The sequence below is a fragment of the Erithacus rubecula genome (genome assembly GCF_903797595.1).
Source record: "Erithacus rubecula genome assembly, chromosome: 11".
NCBI lineage: Eukaryota > Metazoa > Chordata > Aves > Passeriformes > Muscicapidae > Erithacus > Erithacus rubecula.
The window spans coordinates 5,225,304-5,247,074 of NC_136663.1; the positions used below are offsets into that span (position 1 = coordinate 5,225,304).

Below are 21,771 nucleotides of genomic sequence, written 5' to 3' on the forward strand. Positions count from 1 at the left end.
AAAAAAATCATAGGAAACAGCTATAAATACTTCACTTCTCTTCTTTTATACCATTTACTTACTCAGTAAAAAAAAGGAAAAAGTAAGTGTAACAAAGACAAGGTGACACTCCAGAAAGCTTTGCTGGTTTTCCATTTGCTGTGCATTCTAAAAGAGAAGTTGATCCTAAGATGGAAGTGACTAGATGCTCAATTTGGAGAGACCTTATCTTACTTGTTTACAATATTTAATGCTAAATAATACTTCATATGTTATTTTATAGTATCATAAAATCCAGAACCCAACTTCCATAATCCATTTCCATACGGAGTTTGCTGAGAAATTGAACTAATAAAAAAATAATACAATGAAAGTTTGCATTATGAGCTGCCTAAATCATAAGCCTAGGTTTTTTACTTCCAATTAGTCAGCCAATTATGGCATTTATAGTCAGAATGAAAATAACCCAAAAATTCAACAAGTGATTTTATGATGTTTCTTTTATACATGTCTGTATCCACATATATATAAATTACTACTTGCACATTTTGACTCAGATATTGTGACTCCTGAAGCCATTTGACCTTTCCATAAGGACAAAGCATATTGTTCTATGACAAAGTATTATGTATAAACTCCTATTATTTTGGGATAATTTCTCAACCATTAATTCTGCCTTACACCCAACCCTCCTTTTTTCTGCCCATATCTTAATGTCTCACTAGAAGACATCCCATAATGCCAGCAGGGGCTGGAGCATGCTGAGTCTCAGTGACAGTTTGCTGATTATTCCAAATCATTTGCATTTGCTTCCTTACACTTTTTTGCTTTAATTTATGCCCATAGTGCAGTGGGTGATGCATCTCTGCTGTAATTTCACATTCCTGAGGTCAGGATGACTCAGCTCCACTGAGTTAAAATGCCAATCAAACCTTGTGTACCTCTGTTTATCTCATCCTCTGCCTCTTTGTAGGCAGCAATTCCTTATCTAAAACATGAAGTTGCCAAAAGAACACTCAGGAGAGCCTTTTTTTCTCTTTCAGCCTTCATAGGTGCTAAGTAGACAAAACAATATTGGGCTGGGGTGTTTTTGGGGTTTTTTTTTTTGTTTGTTTGTTTGTTTTTGGGGGGTTTTTTTTTGGGTTTTTTTTTTCCCCTGTAATTCTCTTCTCTCATTTTCATTTAATTGCTCAGTTCAACTCTGGTATTTTGTCTGTATCATGCTGCTCCACATCAATGGCATTCTGTTCTTCTGCATGAAATAAAGAATTAATAAGACCAGCATTTCTTCATTGCTTTCCCACTTCAGAAGTATCAGAGTTCTGCATAGAAGCAAGAGCAGATCTGTGCCTACTTTCTGACCTCTTTGTACCTAAAAACTAAAAGATAACAAAACTAAAGATAAAATTTCTGTTTAGGCATTGCTGTTATTTTTTTTGTCTACAAAGACAACTTATAATTTATCATGCTAATTTTTATTTTTCCATCTTAAATGTTGTATTAGGAGTAAAACATGGTATAGAACTTCTCGTTCATTGCTCTTTCCATCTGCAGAATAGATGGGTGGAAATTCAACAAAAGCTATTGCACTGCAATTAAAAGAGCAGACTGGACATTGTTAATTCCTTTCTTCTTTCTGTTTTTTTGGGTTTTTTTTTTGGAAACATGTTCTAGGATTTGTGTAATTAAATTATTGCCTGCTGTATCACCATCTGCTTACATGATTTTGAAACGTTTCTAACCTCTGTGTGTGTGTGCTCACTTCATGAGTTCTAGGAAGTGCCAAAAAAAGCAGTGAAGGTTTTCAGCAGATGGACTGAGGGACTCACACCTTCCAAGCAGTCAGGATTGATTGTTCTGGGTATAATTAAGAGTATTTTCTTTAAATCTAATTATTTAGTTTCAAAACATAGCAAAGATGTTTTTATTTTCCATAGTCAGATATTCCTTCTGGGAGGAGATTACTCCCAATCATTGCTGTGGATAAGCATTACTTCTAAAATATTCCTGGTAAGGTCATGTATGATTGTTTTTCATTTAGCTCAGTACTTGTATCATTATCTCAACTCAGTCCTTGCACTCTACAGTATGCTGAAGGCAAATCTTGAAAAAGAACTAGATCTGGATGCTCAGAGTAGGCCTGCCAAAAAGTGGGATTTAGATCTCAATGCTTAAATGCTTCAGGTATGTGTCTGTTTTCAACCCTTCATGGTATTTCATGCAAAGCAATTTCATTAATACCTTAATGGTATTTCATTCAAAGCAATTAGAATGTTCAGAGGGTTGGAGTTGGAGCATGTTGTCCAGCAAAAAGCAAGGTATCATTTTAATTTAGAGTTGAAATCTGCTTGGAAGAAGGACAATAAGATCTGGCTCTGGCCAGGTGGTAGGAGAGCGTTCTGCCCAGCCTCAGGTAGGTTATCTGAGTGTGTTTTAGTGGCCATGGATAACTTTGGAAACATCCAAAGATGGTGAGTGAGTTGCAGATGTTTGGGGTGCTGCTGCAGTCCCATCCAGCTGTGCTGGCTCCTGATGGGTTGTGCTGCTCTTGGCTTCCAGAAGGCAGAGCTCCTGGCCAGGAAACTGCCTTTGGGCTCATCTCACTCCACAACTGGTCTTTGTCATTAAAACAGTGGAAGCAAATAGTGAGACATCTTGATAATCACACTTTAAGACTTTAAACAAATAACAAAGCAAACCAGAAAACAACCATCATTATTAGTTCATAATTCAGGATGTGTTGTGGGATGGGAAGCTGCTGCTGGCTCATTTCTTTTGGGGGAGCTGACCAAACAGATTTCCTTTAATGCTGATGAGAGTGAGCAGCCTCTGCAGCCCCCAGGAGGAGCTCATGGTGTCAGGATGAGGGAGGGGATGATCCTCTCAAACACTTGTAGGCAGGGAATTCCATCGACTGCTGCATTCATTAATAATCTTAAGGCTTCAGCTTGGTGACTCAGGTCTAATGGGCTCATTAAGTGAGAGTCCATTCAGGTTTCACTCAGCTGTCTGAGACCTAAATTGTGATAGGGCACTAAGAAGATTTTGCTTACTGCCACGTTGTGTAAGTTTTCCAATTTCTTACTCATTTTGCAGTCATTTTGACCTTGCTAAACCAGATTCAAATTATCTTCAGAGCCATTTAAGTAGCTTTTTTCAGTGCTATATTAAAAAACTCTTAAGCTAATACCCTCTCTACATTTCATTCCCTATATATTTATTTTTCTGGTTCTCATTAATTTAATTAGATTGCAGTCCTTCTTTGCTCTTTTCTGAGAGATTACTCTGCTGGATAAATCCATTGTAACTTTGGTTTATGATAGAGGTGCATCCTCATAGGTGTCTACTTAAATAAAAGTGCCCAGAGTATTCTCCTTTTCCCATAAACAAAATTCCCAATACAGTCAGTAAAATCACTAGTTTTTGATAATCTGCATCTCTAATGAGACAGTTATCTCTTTACTTCAATAGTAGCTACTTCAATGATACATAAAAGTGCTTTAGAACACTGCTGATTTTGTTTTTGAAATCACCCAGCAGCTTAACAACCAGCTTGGGCATAAAATTCAGTTCTCCAGTTCTTTGTAGTAGTCTGTACCATGTAGAAAAGTTTATGGGCATTTTGCCAACTGCCTTTTTATATGTTGAATCCACCTGTTTTGACATTAATCCATAAAAATAAACTCCATATGTAGCCCAGAAAATGTTTTTTGTAGGTCCCAAGTTACAATGGCAATAATTAAAATGATTGCTTTCATGTCCCAGATGGTGACTGTGGTAGATAATTGTATTCTCTGCAATTATTCTGGACTAAGTTTAGCAGAGGAAGGTAAAAATCCAGTATGGTTTTGAAACAACACACAACATTTAATTGGTTTAACTGAAGGCTTAATTATTTCCATGGAAAAAATGGAAATGGATTACAAGTCCAAAATAGATTTATGGAGCATTTATGTGTTACATACAGATGTGGCACAGTGGTCACTGTAGGGTTACTGTCTTTAAATTCAATGTGGTGGGCTTTGTGCATGACCCTGTAATGTTTATATTTAGGAATTTTGTAAAAAAGTCTGGAAATGGGGAATGCTGCTTTTGGCCATATTCAAGAGCAAGCCCTTTGTAATATCTGGCAGAGAAGCTGCAGCCTTTGTATCTGGGTGAAGCAGAGTCATGGCTTGATACTTTTCAAAAGAGACTGAAAAATTGAGTAATTAACCAACATCCTGATAGCCAGTGAGTTTTCATGCAACTGTAATTTTGCTTATGGTATAACAACCTTGGTCGTTCAAGGCTGTATTTGGTAGTGTAAATATTTTGTGATAGAGCAGTGCTTTGTGACTTCCTGAGTTTTGCATCTTCATGCTATTTTTCTAACATTTGGTTTCAAAACAGCTTTACTTTTAAGTGCTATTGAAAATCATTTATTTTTAATAATGCCCCTGCTCATAAATAAATTATAAAAGCTATGAGACATGCTTAATATAGTTCACTGTGCTTCTAAATACCCTTAATACATAAAGAAATTACAGGTATGTCCTGTATCTAAAATAAAAGGAATTCTCTGCATCAGATTTTCAGGCTTGAATTTCTGTTAATGTACAAACAGTTTTCTAATGTCGATTCTTGATTCATTGTGATTATAAATTTAGTCACTCTAAATTTTTCATGAGCTTGGGTGACTTTTCACTAGAGAATTATTTGCCTCTTTCCTTGCTGTAAATCATGAAAAAGCTCTGTACTGTGAAGCTCAATGGACAACATTTCCCTGTAAAAAAGTAGTAGATATAAAGAAAGTGCTGCTTTTTTGATTTGCATGTCCTGATCCTCTTCCTCTTGGGCATCTTCTGACTTCTCTCTTTTTTTTTTTCCCCTGAGCTTGGAATTAGGTCATGTATAAATAAAGCTGATTAAGTTGTTTTGTGAGGGAAATAGTCTCACTAAAGCCCTAAATTTAATAAAAATGCACATTTTTCAGTGAGGAAATATTTATTTCTAAGAGAAATAATTAACATGTAAGGTAAAGCAGAGCATGTTGAGTTTTGAATGACATTTCTGGGGAAACTGAAAAATTTCATTTCCATTTCTTGAAGTCAAAGAAAATATAGATCCTTGTGGAGTTTAGGACCTGTATTCCTATGTCTATATTTACTAGCATGTTTTAAAAATTTGTGTTTCAAAAGGGAAGAAAGGCAGGAGAGACCAGGGCCATATGAGAGTGATTATAGTGATCTAGACAATTTCCCAGGGGCCTGCAGAAAGATATATGGATGATGGTTGGTTATACATTTGTTTATTTTATGAAGTCTTCTCTTCTTCCTTCAAGGAGACATCTATTGTTGGTAGAAAAAAAGGCAGGCAGTTGGGCTGTAATTCATATTTTGATCAAAGTTATCTCTATAATGTTGAAAATACTCATATAGTATTTTGCAGAATTTAATAGTTTATACTGTTCAGAGTCACTGATAGCATGTTTCTTGGGAATCCTTTTCAGAGTCAGTTATGGATTATATTTTCATGAATTTTGCCATGTTATGTTCTTTGGAAATTAGCTTATTGATTCCCTTCAGTTGGAGGGTGACTTTTTGAGAACACCACTGATTTCTTACTAACTCTTGGCTCTGCCCATACAGTGAGAGCTGGTGACCGAGATTAAAATTAGGCTGGGAATAAAATCAACAAAAAGCTTTATAACTTTGAAATTTCCATGAAACTCTCAAATCAAGGGTTTTAAAATGAAGTTGTCTGAAGTAGCACAGGTTTCCATTTGTTTGTGTCACTGGAAAGATGCAGCAGATGAATCCCAAGCTAGGAAGCAATTAAATGTATTAACTGACAGATGAAGGAAGGAAAGCCTGAATCCAGATGGTTTTCCTGCTGAAGGGTTCATAGAATAGGACCTGTGTTAGGTCCTGTACTAAAAGGAGATTAGTATAGTCTCTATATTTAGTCTCTAATAGCACCTGTACTAAAAGGAGAGGTCTGCTGGTGAAGAGCAGGTGCTGCTGTCCTGCTCAGCCTTGCTGTGCTCCTCATCCAGACCTGCAGAGCTCCTGCAGTGGGTCCTGCTGGGAATCCTTGTGTTTCCATCCCACTCCAACCCAGCTGCACTTACTGAGGGGTTTTTGGAGATGTAGCATAGCAATAGCAAGGCAGTGTGCCAGAAGCATGTGAGACCAAGGCTGGGCTGACACAGACCTTATTTTGTGTGTTTTTTCTGTGCTTTCTTACATAAAGGTGCTCCTGAGAATGAAGTTTTGTCCATGTTTTTGTGATGTGGAAATTGCATCAAAAGCTGAAACAAATACAAGACATACAAATGAAATGCTTCATTTGTCAGTAATTCAGCAAACCTGTATCATTCCTGTGCTTCAAGGGTTACAAGTCAAGCAGTTTTTAGCAAGCTGCTAATCTGCTGTGCTTGCTCTATAGTTATAGTTGCTTGCTGTCCCAGGAGTTTCCAGCAAATGCTCATACAATCTGATTAACATGGTTCACATACAAAGGGCGCTGGCCTGGGGACTACCACGTCTCATTAATGGAAATGAATTTTTCATGCCATGGCTGCTATGTCTTGTGTGTTAAGACTTTTCATTCCTTTTTCCAATTCTGTCTCTTTTCTGTATTGTGTTTTTTTAAAAGCATAAATGTCTGTGTGAATTTTAACAACCGGTTATATTACAGGTCTGAGAGTTTTTATTTTTGCATAGTGATGTTATTTTTACTAAGAAACAGATGTATTGGCAGCAGAGGAAAGAAAAGGAGTGCAGTGGCATACATTTGTGTTTATATTGAACCCTTTAGCTCTGATTGAATGCTTGATGAGTTCAGCTTAAGGATGAGGTGACTTGATCTGTTCCTGGCAGCAGCCCTGCTTTGTGTGGGAGGCTGGAGCAGGTGACCCTGTGAGGTCCCTGCCAGCCAACATTTTCATGATTCTGTGAATTGTCAACTTTTCAGTGTAACTTTCCAGAATTAATTCCAGCATTGTAACTGATGTATCATCCCATCTTTTTAAGAGGCTGTAACTTGTTCTACTGTGACATGAATATGGACATGTTCTGGTTTATTGCTGAAAGCAGGGACAGAAGGTTTAGTCTTCTCCTAGCACTGTTCCTTGGGATATTTTGGATTAATGGTGCTTTGTAAAGAAAATGGGAGAGGAAGCAATAATATATATTGAGCCAGTATGCAAAGTGTGCTCTGTGACTGCTCATCCACAGCTGCTTTCCTGTGGCATTTGTTATTTAACATTTTTTGCGGTCAGCAGATTGTAATTTTCTGATTACCATTACTTTCTTTAAAGTTCCCAGACATCACTGGCTGTCTTGTCCAAGGTGTGTACCTGGACATGGGTATCCAGCATCTTACAGGATCATCAGCCCACATTGAGCTGATGGTATAGAGCTGAATTAGCAAAAACCATCAGCCCTCTGTTGATGCACTGTTCCCACTTTAGAAGGGAATTGCTGCAATACCTCTAAGCATCACTTATATGGTTTATAGCCTCCTTTAGCTCAGTGTACTAAGCTATATGTTTCTTGAATATGTCCTCTTTGTTCTTCTCTTAATGCACACTTTGCTTCTCTTCAACTGCTAATGTCTCTAAATCAAAAAGTTCTACAACATAAACAATTTGAACTGTAATAGCTGTGCACAGCCCTGGCCAAGTATAAAGAAGGTTTATGAGAAGTTTTTCCTCTGCAGTCGCTGATCTGTTTATTTTAGATTATAAGGTGTGTATCACACTATTCCCTAAGTGGTCAATAAGTGTTATGGTTGCTTTTTAAGAAATTACTGTGTGAAAAATGTGTATAGACTAACAGTATTAATGAGCTCAGTCTACTGGCAGTCTGTGAGATGTTATGTATAGATGTCTGTCAGCTTGAGTGTGTCAAAAATGACCAGATCAGGCTGAGACTGACAATTGAGGTAGTCTTTAGGATAATTCAGTTTGTTTCTTGCAATGCCCATTTCTCCATACAGCACAGCAAGGCTGAGAGATTTCCCTAAATAATGATTGGGAGACCATCAAAGAGAGGCTGAAGATGAACCATAGGCTAACAGCTGTGCCTCTTCTCCCAAGGATGTGGTCACAGTTGGGTAGGACTCAGCTGAGAACAGCATCAAATCTGGCTGCTTTTGTGGCTTAGTCCCAGAAGGGCTTAAGTAAAAGTGTGAAATTCCTCTGAGGAGCTACTGAAAGCACATATGTTACTGATATGTGAAGCTTTACATGTAAATGTACTTCATCACAGATCTTAAACGTGTGGCTGAAGAGCTGCCAGAAGACAGATATGAAGAGGAAACAGCAGAAAGAAGGGGTGTTTCCTTTATTTTTTATCCTCAGGAATCCACTGAGGATTCCTTTGTTGACCTGAACTAACACATCTCAGATTTTCTTTCTCAGAGAAATCATTTCAGCGTGTAGACATCGGCGGATCAGGGATGCTGAATGTCACACCATGTTGGCTATGTGTGAAAAAACATGTTCTGATAAATTCACAGGAATTGTACACCATGCAAAATTATACCTCCAGGCAGACTCAAATGACCAAACTCTGACATTTCTCAAACTTGACAGCTTATTTCAGTGGAGATTTAGGAAAAAAAAAGGTCAAAGGACAGCAAACATATTACTGCTCTACTCCGCCTATAGCTATAGCAACACTAAATCTTCTAATATTACATCTTGGGGCAAATGAAGGGGTTTTCATTTGGGCCCTAGATGCAGGGGGAAACAAGGTTTAGGAAAAGCTGAGAGAGGTGGTGGTGTTTGGAGAAAGGAGTCTTGGGGGAGACCTTATTCTTCTGTACAACTCTGAAAGGAGGTTTAGCCAGGTAGGGTCGGTTACCTTCTTTCAGGTAACAAATGGTGAGACAGGAATGGCTTTAAGCTGCACCAGAGAAGGTTTAGCTTGGATATAAAGAAACATTTCTTCCCTGAAAGCTCTGGCACTGGCTGCCCAGGGCAGTGGTGGAGCCACCAGCTGTGGAAATATTTAAAACCTTGTATTGTTACACTTGGGGACACTGTAGTGGCATTGGCACTGCTGGGCTCAGTGACCTCAGAGCTCATTTCCAACCTTCCCAGCACTGTGATTCTGCCACATAGCTCATGTGCAGGGATTTTACATCATGGTGGCTGCAGCAAACACCCCCTGGCCTCTCCAGGGACAGGCTGCACAGCTGGACTGGCTCCTGGCACAGCCTGGGGTGGGTGTGTGTGTACCTGGGCAGGTGTGCAGGGCACAGAGGTGTGCATCACAAACACCAAACCTTGGGCTGCACTAGCAGTTGCCACAGCAACATCACTCTGCCTGCTTGAGCTTTAACATTTGAGAGTTCACCCAGAAAATAAATTTGGCGTGATTATGAAGTGCACTTGCTTGTTTTCTGAGTTCTTTGTATGCAGACCATTGAAAAGAGCAGAAAATTATGTTACTGCCTTACTGTTTTCTGCCATAAACCATGCACAGAATCATTAAAGCTGTCATCTATCAAAATATAGTAAAATTCCAATAAAGCTAAATTGTAAATGTTGCCGTCTTCAGCTCCATAGTATATTATTTTTAAGGGTTCTTTGTCATTGTTGAACTTGATAAAACTGAGTAAAACCCCACTGAGCAAGAAATGAGGAAAAAAAAAATCTAGAAAATGTAGTCTTGAAGTAAGGATTTAATTTTTTTATACAAGTACTGACCTATTTTTCTACAGCAAGTTACAATAGCACAGGATGGTAACAGCAGAAACATTTTTGTGTGTATCTATCAGTATTTTGAATATATCATTTAAAGTCTAGTTTTATCTAAAAAATTACTCTTGACGTGAGACATGAGGGCTTCCTATTTCCTCTGTATCTCTGATTTCCATGTGAAATACTGCTCATAGGAAGATTTGTCTTCTGTAACCAGCTAAGTTTGAGAAATTGATCATAAGCTCTGAAAACCGGAGAATTTGGAATAGATTGCCCAGAAAGGGTGTGGAGTCTCCTTCACTGGAGATACCCCAGAACCATCTGGATGGAATCTTGTGCTGTGTCCTCTGGGATGACCCTGCAAGGTTGGACCAGTTTTAGATAAAATTGGATCCCAAATGGTCCAGAGTCCTGAGCTTGTTTGTGGCTTGTGGTTTCTTTTTTTGTTTGGTTTATTTTTTTTAATTTTCCCCAAGCTGAATGTGTTTTCACTGCAAGATTTTGTCAATGATTGTTTAAAATCAGGAATGGAGCCGATACCTATGATGAGTATTGATTCCTGTTTTTCTTGTTTGTAGCTCATCCATAAAAATGACTTTTTGATTTTGGTTTTCTTTTGTTTGTTTTTGTTGTTAGCTGGCTGTTGGTTGTGGTGGTGGTTTTCTTAATTTTTTTTTTTTTTTTTTTCTGGTTTGTGGTTTTTTTGTTCATTCCAAGATGAGGGTTGAAACCACACAGTATTTTGCAATGCTGGTTTGCATCTTTTGAAGTACAACAGACTTCCATTGGCACACTTTATTACAATGTAGTGGCTTCCAAGTGTAGAGTTTCCATATTTTCAAAGTTAAAATTACTTAATTTTTGAAATAATAATTTAAATGGGATTGACTGTAATTAAAGAGGAAAAAAGAGTTTGAAAAATATCAAAGTGAAATGTGCCCAAGCCAAAGACTGGCAATGTAAAAATTTCCAAAGCAGAAATGAGTCATATAAAATTAACTTTTCTGAAGAGCTGCTATGGCCTGTTAGTACAGCTATTGCTGTCAGCATTTTCAAGTTAAACACCATTTACAATGATTTTATTTCTCATCAGATTCAACTGTCAGCTTAAATGCAAATGCCCCAATAATATATTTTTTTTTCTTGGTAAAGCTTTGTATTTTATTTCTTTCAGAGGCAATTTTAATATCTGAGGGAAAGTAGTTCAAAATATATTATTGATGAAACCTTGAAATTGGAAAAACATATCTGTGCAGGCAAACTGGATTAGGTTAGTGTACAGACAGTCCATGAGATGAAAAATGAGGAAAGGGAAAGGCTGACATTCTGGAAGAAGAGCTTTGGGTGGGATGGACAGGAGCTTGGCAGAGTTTTTTGGGAAGGTGGAGGGTTGGGAGGTGGTTTGGGCAGGAGGATTTAGATGTGGGGTCAGGCCTGGTGCAAATGAACAGAGATGTGGAACAGAATTTCTTCCCCTAACACCCAGTTTAAGAACAGTGTGTAAACACATGTGCACAATATATCCCAGCTAACCCTGGAATCCTGATTCTTCATCTGCTTCTTTGCATTTAGAAACACTGAAATCCTATCCAGTCCTACCCAGTGCCCTTCTCAGGGAGAACAGCAGCATCTGAGTGTTGATCCCAGTGGAAAAATGAGTGATTAATTCATTAACTAAGAAACTGGGGTGTGTGTGTGTGTGTGGCTTCTCTCTCCTTGTTTAGCATTGTCATCCTGATGTTTGCAAATGAGCCAAAGAGTGAGAAAACTGAGCTGTTCCCACCAAAATGGGACGGGAAGAGCTGTCCTGGAAGCAGAGCAAAGGCAGCACAGCACGTCCCACAAGACAGGCTCTGTAACAGAGCCATTTACACTGATCTGATTGCACTGCAGTTTTAATAAACCTCCTTGATGCACTCTGCATGTATCACAGGTGCTTTTAGCTCCTCTACACTCAGTGAATATCTCTTTTTGTTTCAGGCAAATAGGTGTTTGTAAACTAAAGGTGTCTGAGAAGGGGAAAGAGCTGTTAGTAATAAATGTCCAGCATGTTAGAGACCAGCTAAGCTGCCCTTTTGTTGCCTGATACTTACTGGGGAAGAAGCAGCTTCCTGCAATCTTTCTGCAAACCCCAGGAATTCAGAGATTTTGAAAAGGCAACAGGCAAATATATCCATGTACCTATGCACATCTGGACGGCCCAGGGTATTATAGCTCAGGTGGCTGATGCATTTGGTTGTAGGCACCTTAACTCTTGTTCCAGCTGGACATCATCATGCACTGTTCTTGTCTTATGATCATCCTTTGTGTTGATATTTGTGGTGTCCTGGTGCACATGGCTGTTTGTGATAGAGTAAAATCAATGAGAGATTTTTTAAGAGGTTCAATGCATCATTCATCTGTGCCAAAAAGGGCTTCTGTGTTTTGCAGACCTTTCTCCAGGCTGATCTCTCTGTTGTTTCTGCTACAACACTGTTCAGTCTTTCAGGTTGCATTCATCTTTAGTGAAATGTGAGCAACTGGTGAGTTTTGTCATTTGTTTTTTTCTGGTGGCTCTATGGAGTGACAAGGTACTGAATTGTCCTGCTGTAACTGAACTGCTTGCCAAGCCCTGTCCCAAAGGTGAGGGAAGGGAGAAATCATAACTGCACAAAATTAAGGCAGTGGTGATAGAAATATCACATTATTATTTTTGAATTACAGGGTAGTGTAATGTTGCTGTTGACAAGGGCATCATAATCTCCTCTGCAAACAAGTTTTGTCAGGGATTTATAACTCCGAAGAAATTTGTCTAGGCCTGAAACTTGGCATCATTTCGTGTAGCAAAGTACTGATTTGTTGTCATATATACTTTAAAGCCCTGCAAGTGCAGTGGATGTTGGGTTCCATGATAAACACAGCTATTGGCCCTTTAAACAGATGATATTATGTCAATTTTGGAGGGTTTTCCTAGGTACAAAAATATTACAAGGACATAGAGGAAAAGCACTCTATATAAGACACTGAGAAGAAAAGAAAAAGGAAAGACTCCTTCAAAACGAGATGAGCCAACAACCCTGGAAGTTTGGATTTTTGACTGTATAAAGAGGCCACAATGCCTTTAGGAGAATCCCTGGGTGAATTTTGCCTTTTCAGTGCTGAGCACTAAGTGGCCTGAGAAGGGCTGACTGTGAGCAGCCCATTAACACTCTCCACACTTCCTGCTGTGCATGAGCCTGCTAATTATCTCAGCAATTTATGAGCTGCATTTAACAACTGCAGCACCAGTCACAATTTACAGGAGCATGTTCATATTGCTTTTTCCTTCTTAAAATGTTCATGTAAACTCAACTTTCTGTTGTGGAGGAATTGGGGGACAGCAGGACCTTTAACGAAGATCATATTATATATTTTCCAGAATCTTCACTAATAAGGGATTGAACCAGGGAAAGTTGTCAAAAGAAGTTTCTGGTGGTTCCATAACAAGATGTTCCTATCAGGCAGGATGTAAATGTATTATTTTTAAGGTCAAAGCACAGGCAGAGAGTTTTGAAATGGGCTCGTTAAGGCAATAACATTCTGATAAAGCTGACTCTCCTGATTTCTTCTGTACTATTAATTGAAAGGATATTTAGCTTTGGTTTGATACCTCTCTATAAACATTCTCCCCACAAATCAGTGGAAGTATAGAAATGTACATCAGCTTTATTGGTTATCATCTTGGCTCTGTCCAGTATTCCACAGTTTATGATCCCCTTTGCTGTCCCTACAGAGTGGCTTTAAAGCTCACTTGGTGCATATTCAGACTTCTGGCATTTTGCAGTTGCTCTTTTATCTTTATAATAAAACATGTATTTAACAACAATTAAATGTTGAAACAGCTTGCTGGCAGATGGGGTGAATTTTCTATCTCCTGAAGTTTTCAAAAATGTCTTTCAGAAATATGTTCATTTTATGGCCTGTGTTATAGAGAAGACTGAACTAGAGTATTGTGGTGTTTTTTCTTGACTTCAATTTTTTTCTCTATTTCTGTTGGGTTTTTTTCCACAACTAATATTACTGTGAATATGTAGAGTTTTCTTTCTCCTTCCAATACCAAGCCAAAACTACATTTTATACATCGTGTTGAAGTCATGCCTACTTCTTTGATCAGCTAAATACCAAATACTCAATAGAACAGGTGATACAGATTGCATGGCACAGATAATCTGTGCCTTAAGAACCAGGAGACCCCTTTGTAAAATAACTTTTGGAATGGTTAAATGCAGTGATCTCAGATATTTCAAGGCAAGCTGTGCTGTGTCCTTGGGCTGAAACAATGAGCTTAGAAATATTAGCGGGAAAAGTGAAGTTAACAACTGCAACTCCTCTTGCATTCTTTGCATTTCTTAACTAAAGGACAGGTGTTTGCTAATAAGATCCCATACTCCAAAGACTGGTCTCAAATATAAAACTTGATTGAATATTGATTTTTATTTTAGGTCATTTAGCCACTTGCTTGTTTGTTGCTGGTTTTGTTTCTTGAGATTTGTTTTGTTTTGTTCTATTATTTTGTTTTTCCCTGAAGTGAAGAAACTGATTTTGGTGCTGAATTGAATTGCTGAGATGCTGTGCTGTGGAATGGGGTTACTACTCATCTGCATAATAACCATTAATAACCATTTCAAGAAATTTCATATGAATTTTTATTATGCATTTATATGTGGATTTAAATAACCTTTATTAATATGCTCCATTGAACAATAACACATTTTTTTTAAATATCATAAATATGAGGAAAACTTAACTACCACAGATAGGCAATGGCCAACATTTATAAGCTCAGCAAGATTAATATTTGCCATGAAACTGCATCTGAAAAACTGGTTTATGGATAGTAATCTGCCAAGGATTTGCTTATTTGGCTAAGAGAGTTTGTTAAATGACTTCAGGAATTCTAGAGCCAAAATTATGTGTTTATGAAAGGCAGTGATGATTTGCTTTGCTTTAAAGGACAAAACATCAGTCTTTAATAAAAAGCAATATGAATTGGAGCTGGAAAGATGAGGTAGTTGGGCAGTGATATTACCTACAGTGATCTCTGTCACTGATGGTTTGCAAATTAATCCCTCCACTAACAGAAGAGGAGACAGAGCAAAAGGGTAGATAAAGAGCTTGAAAACTAGTTATCTCAGTTTTCCAAAGAATGTTAATACATGGTTTGATGTCCAATTGGTGCTTGGCAGGAAGCTCAGTGCAGCAGGAATCTTTTTTAGGGCTGGCATTATTAAATATCTTCCTGAGCAGCCTGGATGGAGAGGCAGAGAGATCCTTCCCAAACCTGAGGGCTGGGCACACAGAGCAGCTTTGCAGCCATTTGTGGACTCTGCTGGAATTTAAAGACTAAATCTGCAGTCGTTATTTAAATAAATAATGCAGGATTTCACATTAGTTTAAGAGGCTTTAGTTCAGCACAATCTAAATCTGGAAGAGTTTGGATTGCAGGGGGAGAATTGATTTGCAAAAGGACTGGAATGGTGGCTTGGAAGGTGTGGCTGTTGCCAGGCTGTCTGACAGTTATAGGTGAGGGATATTTATATGGCTGTAGGGGGAAAATAGGAACTGTAAATTGGTATTGTATAGAGGCAGATAGCCTTTCAGGGCACAATAGGCTGTTTCATTATATGGGAGCTTGCAAGCAGTTTGCTCTCTTCAGAGAGCTTCAAAAAGCTGAATTCCACTTTGCCATTACAGTGGGTTCCTCTATTATGTGGTAATGTTATTTGGAGGTGAGTCTTGGAGAGTGAAAAATGCCTTAAAACATAAAAATGGAGTGGTAATGTAGTGTTGTAGGTGTCAGTCTAGTGCTCATCACTATGAGAGGTTTCATCTCTTTATCTTAATTTTATTCTAGTTGAGAAGTGAGTCTGATGTTTGAAAAGCCCTAAATTACAGATGCTTATGTGTTGGAATGGCTATTGTCAGAGTGTGGGGGAAAAGGCACCCTGTTGCTGCAGCCTGTCAAAAATGATTTGTTGAAAATTGACTTTGAGTGTTTGTATTGGAGGTCAGAGTTCCCATTAGAGGGCTTCTACTTCCATAGAAATATCTCGAAGTGCCACAGTTATGCCTTGCTATTAAAAGAATGATTTTGTTACAAATACTTACCTGGCAGTGCTTTTGATTCGTTAAAATGAGAAAAATAAGTGGAGCAAAACAGCTGGGACAATTTCTAAGTAAATTCATCAGTCATTCAGGAACTATGCATTTAAAATACCTATAAATAATAGAATGCTCCATCTAAATGGAAGCCTTTTATTGATATGTAAGTACAGTGTCACCCTGAAGTTTCTTTTCTAATTTATCATTTCCTTGTGCTTAGAATCAGATCAGGCAATTCATATTATTTCCAGCTTTTCAACTTTATTTTAGCAGCATTATTTTGTACGGTGTGTGAAATGAAATTGTTGCACACAGTTGTTAAGCTTTAAAATTACTTTCAGGCAACAAATAATTGTTTTGGAAACTCTGAGCCTTCGCTCAATTTTTTAATATTATCTCGAGGACTGACAAAATAATTGGATAATTTCAGTGGTTTGCCATTGGCACTTTTAAATTCTTTTTATTCATATGAATGTATTTCCCACGATGATGTTCATGGGATTGCTGATCCTACAGAAGGCAGGACAGTGGAAATGGAGGGAGTGAAATAGTGAGATTTTGGCCTTGTTGTTGGTTTCATTCTCTCAGCTACAAAAACAAATAAATCTGTGTGTAGAAACAAACGTTTGCGTTTGAAATTGTATTTCCACAGATAAGAAGATGGCCTATCACAAGGTGATAGCAGCAGAGCAGAGGGCACAGGGGCACTCTCCTTACCTGGACAGCGATGAGCTGCAGGGCACAGCGCTGGAGCTGGAGTGGGACATGGAGAAGGAGCTGGAGGAGCCTGGCTTGGACCAGCGCCACCTGAGCCAGAGCCAGAGCCCTGAGCTGGACCTGGAGCCCATCCAGCCCTCCTCTTCTCCCAAGGGCAGGTTCCAGAGGCTGCAGGAGGACCCCGACTACATCTCCCACTACACCAGGCAGGCACCGAAGAGCGGCCGCTGCAGCCTGCTGCGGGTGCTGAAAGCCTTTTGCACTGCTTTGATTTTATTTATTTTTGGAGTTGTGATAGGATATTACACCCACAAGAAATGCCCTTCTCCCCCAGCATCTCAAGAACCAAATAATCCTCATATCTACCAGGAAATTCTCAAGGAAATCAAGGCTGAAAACATTCAGCGGATTTACAGGTACGTACCTTGGCAGGTTTTTTTCTCTAAATGCTCTCAGGTACCACTGTTAAATCTTCACCTGATGTTTTTAAATGTGGAATCTTATTTACAAACCTTTTTTAATTTTTTTTTTTTATGTTCAGCTTTATCATGACACTTGGGAGATGTTCGTCAGCATCTACAAAATTCATTTTATAATAATGCAAATTTGGGCTTATCATAATAGTTTTCTGCTTTAATAATGTTCTATTGCTAAATATATTATTATCTTTAATATAAATGAATTGAAAGACACAGATAATTCAAATTGAATTGAAATACAGACAATAGAACAGCTGTCCTAGATCCAGCTGACTGCCAAATAACACATTGAAAAGCAAGGTTGATATGATGTTTTGTAATATTTGGTGCTTTAAAAAATCCCCATTTAATTTTTGGCACAAGAGTGGTCTCTAACTGATGTTTTTTCTCTACATGGTAAATTAAACCTTTATTCTGTATGGGTTTTGGATGGAAAAATTGAGATGGTGATTTCTTTATTTTTTATTCTTTATTACCTTTTTTTTAGGAATGTAAATTTTTGTAAAATACCTGGGTTTGATTTTTTTCATTCTTTTTTCCATGTGGAATCCTTTGCTTTGACAGTCTACATAAGCATGTTTGTATCAGAGTATAATCACTCTTCTGTAGCAGTGGGTATGGTAGAAAATAGATTTTCCTGCCAACTTTTGAAAGTTACTTCTATATGGGGAGGGAAGATGAGCTTATTTTTGGCTTCTGGAATGCAAAGATCCTTTTTCACATTAAAGGTAAAAATGCATTGCAGATTTTTTGATCACTATCAGTTCAGAAGCAGCAGAACACCCATTCCTGAAGACAGAAAAGACTTTTGTCATGGTCATCCAAAGAGATGTTATTGAATAAATCAGAAATACATCAAAAGTCACCACAGGGGTTTTGTAACAATATTTGTCTTTTATTATATTTGCTAAGCCAAATCTTAAATCCTGTAGTGGGTAATACCATGTTTTGAACCAACACTGTTACTAAATTCAAGAGAAAAAGTAAATATAAAGGGTTTCATGTCAGTTTTCATGTACTGAACTGATTGTACTTCATACAAAACTAATTATTTTCATAATGGGAAAGGTACAGGTCATGAAAAATATTGATTTTTAATATAGTAAGATAACTTCTTTGTGTTTCAGAGAGTAAATTGAACTGAATTTTGTCATTAGGCTTCATCACAACCAAAGTACTGGAGTAAGATCAGCCCCAAGATTGTGTATTACACAAATTACAGGAAATTGCTGGCATGTCTGTCAGACTGAGAATAATACTTCAGTACTTTGTGTTTGGGGACTGGGAATCCCTTGGCATTATGTTATTTCAAAGGCTGGTTTAAAACCATCCCTTTGCAAACCCTTCATCACTTGTCAAATGATTTCACCTTGCCATTAGGATACTAGTGAGAATCTGGAATTTAGTAAAATGAATTATATAAATACTTTGAAACGTAAAAGACTTTGGTAGTTGCCATCCTGTAATATAATTGTTAATATTTGTTTGGGTTTCTCTTCTGTTTAATAGCACAATTTCAATAAAAGTAGTTGAATATTAATTCAGCTACCTATCAATTCTGTATATAAATATATAATTAATGCTTTTAGTATACTGCATTACCCACAAGGTTTTTCCTAACCCAGCATTTTGGTCTGAGACAGCTTTTATCCCATGTTGTGATCAGTTTCTTTTCCTCAACATCTGTTTGGCAGAAATCAGAGTGACTGCAATGAAACCTCAATGTGTGTAGGGCTAAGAGTACAGAACATGCAACATATGTTGCTTGGATTAAAAAAAACAAAAACCCCAAACCTGACAAAATCAATATATGTTCTTGGAAAACTTCCTTCAGTAAAGTACCTTGAGTTACTAGGAATAAGTGGCAGATGCTTATCTTGCAATTTCTAAATGTTACTGAGCATGACATTAATTTAATTTTTGTTGTTTACTCCTTAGATCAGGCTCAGATGGTATGGGAGTTTGCTAACAGTCTTGTAAATGAATTAGGAGGAAAAAAAACTGTTTGAGAGACACAGAGGTGCCAATCATGGTGCTGGAGGAGGCATCACCTTAATGTGCTTGAAGGTCTGGGGTGGGAGCTTTCTGCTGGGGTGAAATCTGCTTCTGGTCGATGAAGCTTTGGGGATTTGACCCTTTGCCCTTCTAAAAAACTGGCAGAAGTGCTCCAGGGAACTTGTGTTGGTTTTGTTTGGATTTGGACTGGGTTCTGTGAGAGTTGAATGAAGCCTGTCTACCAGTCCCTTTTAGGAGCAGAAGTGGTTGAGTCCCCATCCCTGGAGGGATTTAAAGGATGTGTAGATGTGGCATTTAGGGACATGGTTTAGGCACCTTGTCACTCAGCAGTGCTGCCTTAACTCAACCTTAGAGGTGTTTTCCAACCTAAACAATTCTGTGCTGGGATACCTGCAGCTTGTGTTCATGGCGTGCTGAATTGGGATATTCAGGTGTTCCTGGCTCCTGGCTGGGCTCCTCTTTTTTCAGTCTCATCCATCTCAGCTCCATGTAAAGGTTTTGTTGTTTTGTTTTTTCCAGCAGGCATACTAGAAATCATTAGGTAAGAAAACTCAGTGTGTTGGCTTTTATTCCTTCAACTTTGCACCTTGTTTCCCATGAAATGGGAATGCTGCAGAATTTCTGTGCAATTTAGCACAGTTGTAATTACTGGTCTTGGCCAAGTTGCTTAATCAAGGTACAGCCTAAGTCAACATTATCTCTGTGAGCCTTTTTGAACAGTTCTCTCCAACCTCTGTAGGGAGGTCCTTTCATTGTTGACAATAAAGGTAGAAATCAGTTCATTCCTGATGTATCAGAGGTTTCAAGATGGGTTGTCAGAGGTTCCTGAAGGGAAAAAGCAATTCCCACAAGAAAAATGAACTTTTTCCTCATGCTGCATTTTAAACTGGGACAGAAAAGAAAAAAGGAATCAATATTGTTAATAGGATTCAGTCAGTAAATCAAACAGTTCAGGAGTGTAAATACTACATTTGTTCATATATATATTTAAAGAGAAACAATCTGCTCCACAGTACAGGCAGATTCAGATCTAGTAAGATCACTCACTATTTTGCAAACATCACTGGGCTGATGGGAATCCAGTAATTATATCTGTTTGTGCCATGGATGTAACTTTTACAGTTTTCTTCTGGAAGATATATGACAAAAATTAAGTTCAAATTTGATGTAACTTTGCTCCTGAAGGTCTTCAGGGTGAGTATGAAAAGGGCATAAATCCCATATCCAAACGAGGTGGAAACTGAAGCATGTTGAATAGTAAGAGTAAAAAACCAGACAGTTGTATTGATGTCAGTGATAACTCTGGTTGTGCATTATTTATCAGATGAGCTAATTGCTCTCATGTTTTTAAAATCCTTATAGCCTTATTGAGCTTTACTCAATAATTACTTTCCAAAACGATACATCTTATTATCAGATCTACAGGTTTTTTTTAGTACATCTTCCCATAATTAAAACTGTGATGAGGGCACAGAGGGAAGAATCTTTGCTTTGCTCTCCAGCCAGTCTACAGAGAAGCTCCTGCATTTCAACTCTTGCTTTTCATCCTGTGTATTCTCACTCAAATGCTTCCTTCACTATCATTTTTTCCCTCCTTGGGCAATAGGGAAGTTTAAATCCCTTCATAATACATCCAGTTGGAACTAACTGTCCTTTACAGGTGTATCTGTTCCTTACTCCAGCTGGTGATATCACCTGCAGAATCTCCCAAAGCCACCTCTGGCAAGAATTGATTTGTCACTGGTGCCTGCTGCTGTCCATAACTTAAGCCTAATTCTTCAAAGGGCGTTGGCAGCAGCTGCTCTTCTGTGTGTCATGGCCAAGGAAAAAATGTGCCAGTGCAGTGAGAAAAGGACTTTTACTTGGTTTTGTTTTGTTTTGTTTTTTTCCTCGTAATTAATACTGTTAAAACTTGAGGCTTCAAACCTTTTTCCCAGGTAAAGCCTGTGAAATACATACATGAGGAGCAAAGAGAGCCTGGAATTTGCAGGAAAATTGGAGTTTTGGGGATTTGGACTGAGTGAAATTTACAGGTTGGTGCTTGGTGAATTGCCTTTGTGGCAGGAATGAGGAATCAGGAGCAGAGGCTGCTCAGGAAGGGTGTGAGGAAAGGAGTGCTCATCTTCATCACATTCATCCCCCTGTACACAAATATTGTTTCTTGTCACACCAACAGCTGAAAAGAGCTGTGCAAAAGGCAAATCTCAGTGGGAACTCATCCTGTTTCCTCTTGGATATCACTTTCAGGTATTTCTTGTGTTCTATCAAAAATGCAATGTTAAATCTAGTTAGGCTGGGTCTGAAGCCAGGGCTGCCTCATCTTTGGAAATGGATGTTGGCATGTTCCCAGGTAGCCAGGAGCTGAGTGCATCTATTTCCTTCCCACTGCAGAATCACTTGGGATTCTCTTCATTCACATGATAATTCTGAATGTGTATTTATAAGTACAAAGCCCCTTTTGAGAGAAGATAAGAGTAATATCAAACAAGGGAAAGTTCCCACTTATCCCCCTGCCACCTCCCACTGAAGAATGGCTCTGGGAACATGGGGAGGTGTCTGTTGTGGAAGAAAGATGCCCTGTGTGACCCAAGTGATAAATTTAGGCTTCAGATAGCCACTTATGTCAAATATGATTTCTTTTTAAACCAAAAAAAGAGGTTATATCTGTACTTCAGAAGTGTTAATAGAAAGGCTTGTCTGTTTTATAGTTTTTCTTAGTTTAATTCTTTTTTATTATTTTGTTTCTTTAGATGAAAAGGATGCATT

The 21,771-nt window shown here is 38.2% G+C and overlaps 1 protein-coding gene across 7 annotated transcripts in view; it reads left to right on the top strand.

Annotated features, from left to right (window-relative positions):
* NAALADL2 (N-acetylated alpha-linked acidic dipeptidase like 2) overlaps nucleotides 1-21,771 on the top strand; it is a 400,924-nt gene that overhangs the window by 174,215 nt on the left and 204,938 nt on the right. For all 7 annotated transcript variants that reach the window (XM_079315503.1, XM_079315508.1, XM_079315504.1 and 4 more), the window contains one exon: nucleotides 16,446-16,926. In XM_079315503.1, the coding sequence (XP_079171629.1) occupies nucleotides 16,446-16,926 (481 nt within the window). The remainder of the gene's footprint in view (nucleotides 1-16,445; nucleotides 16,927-21,771) is intronic.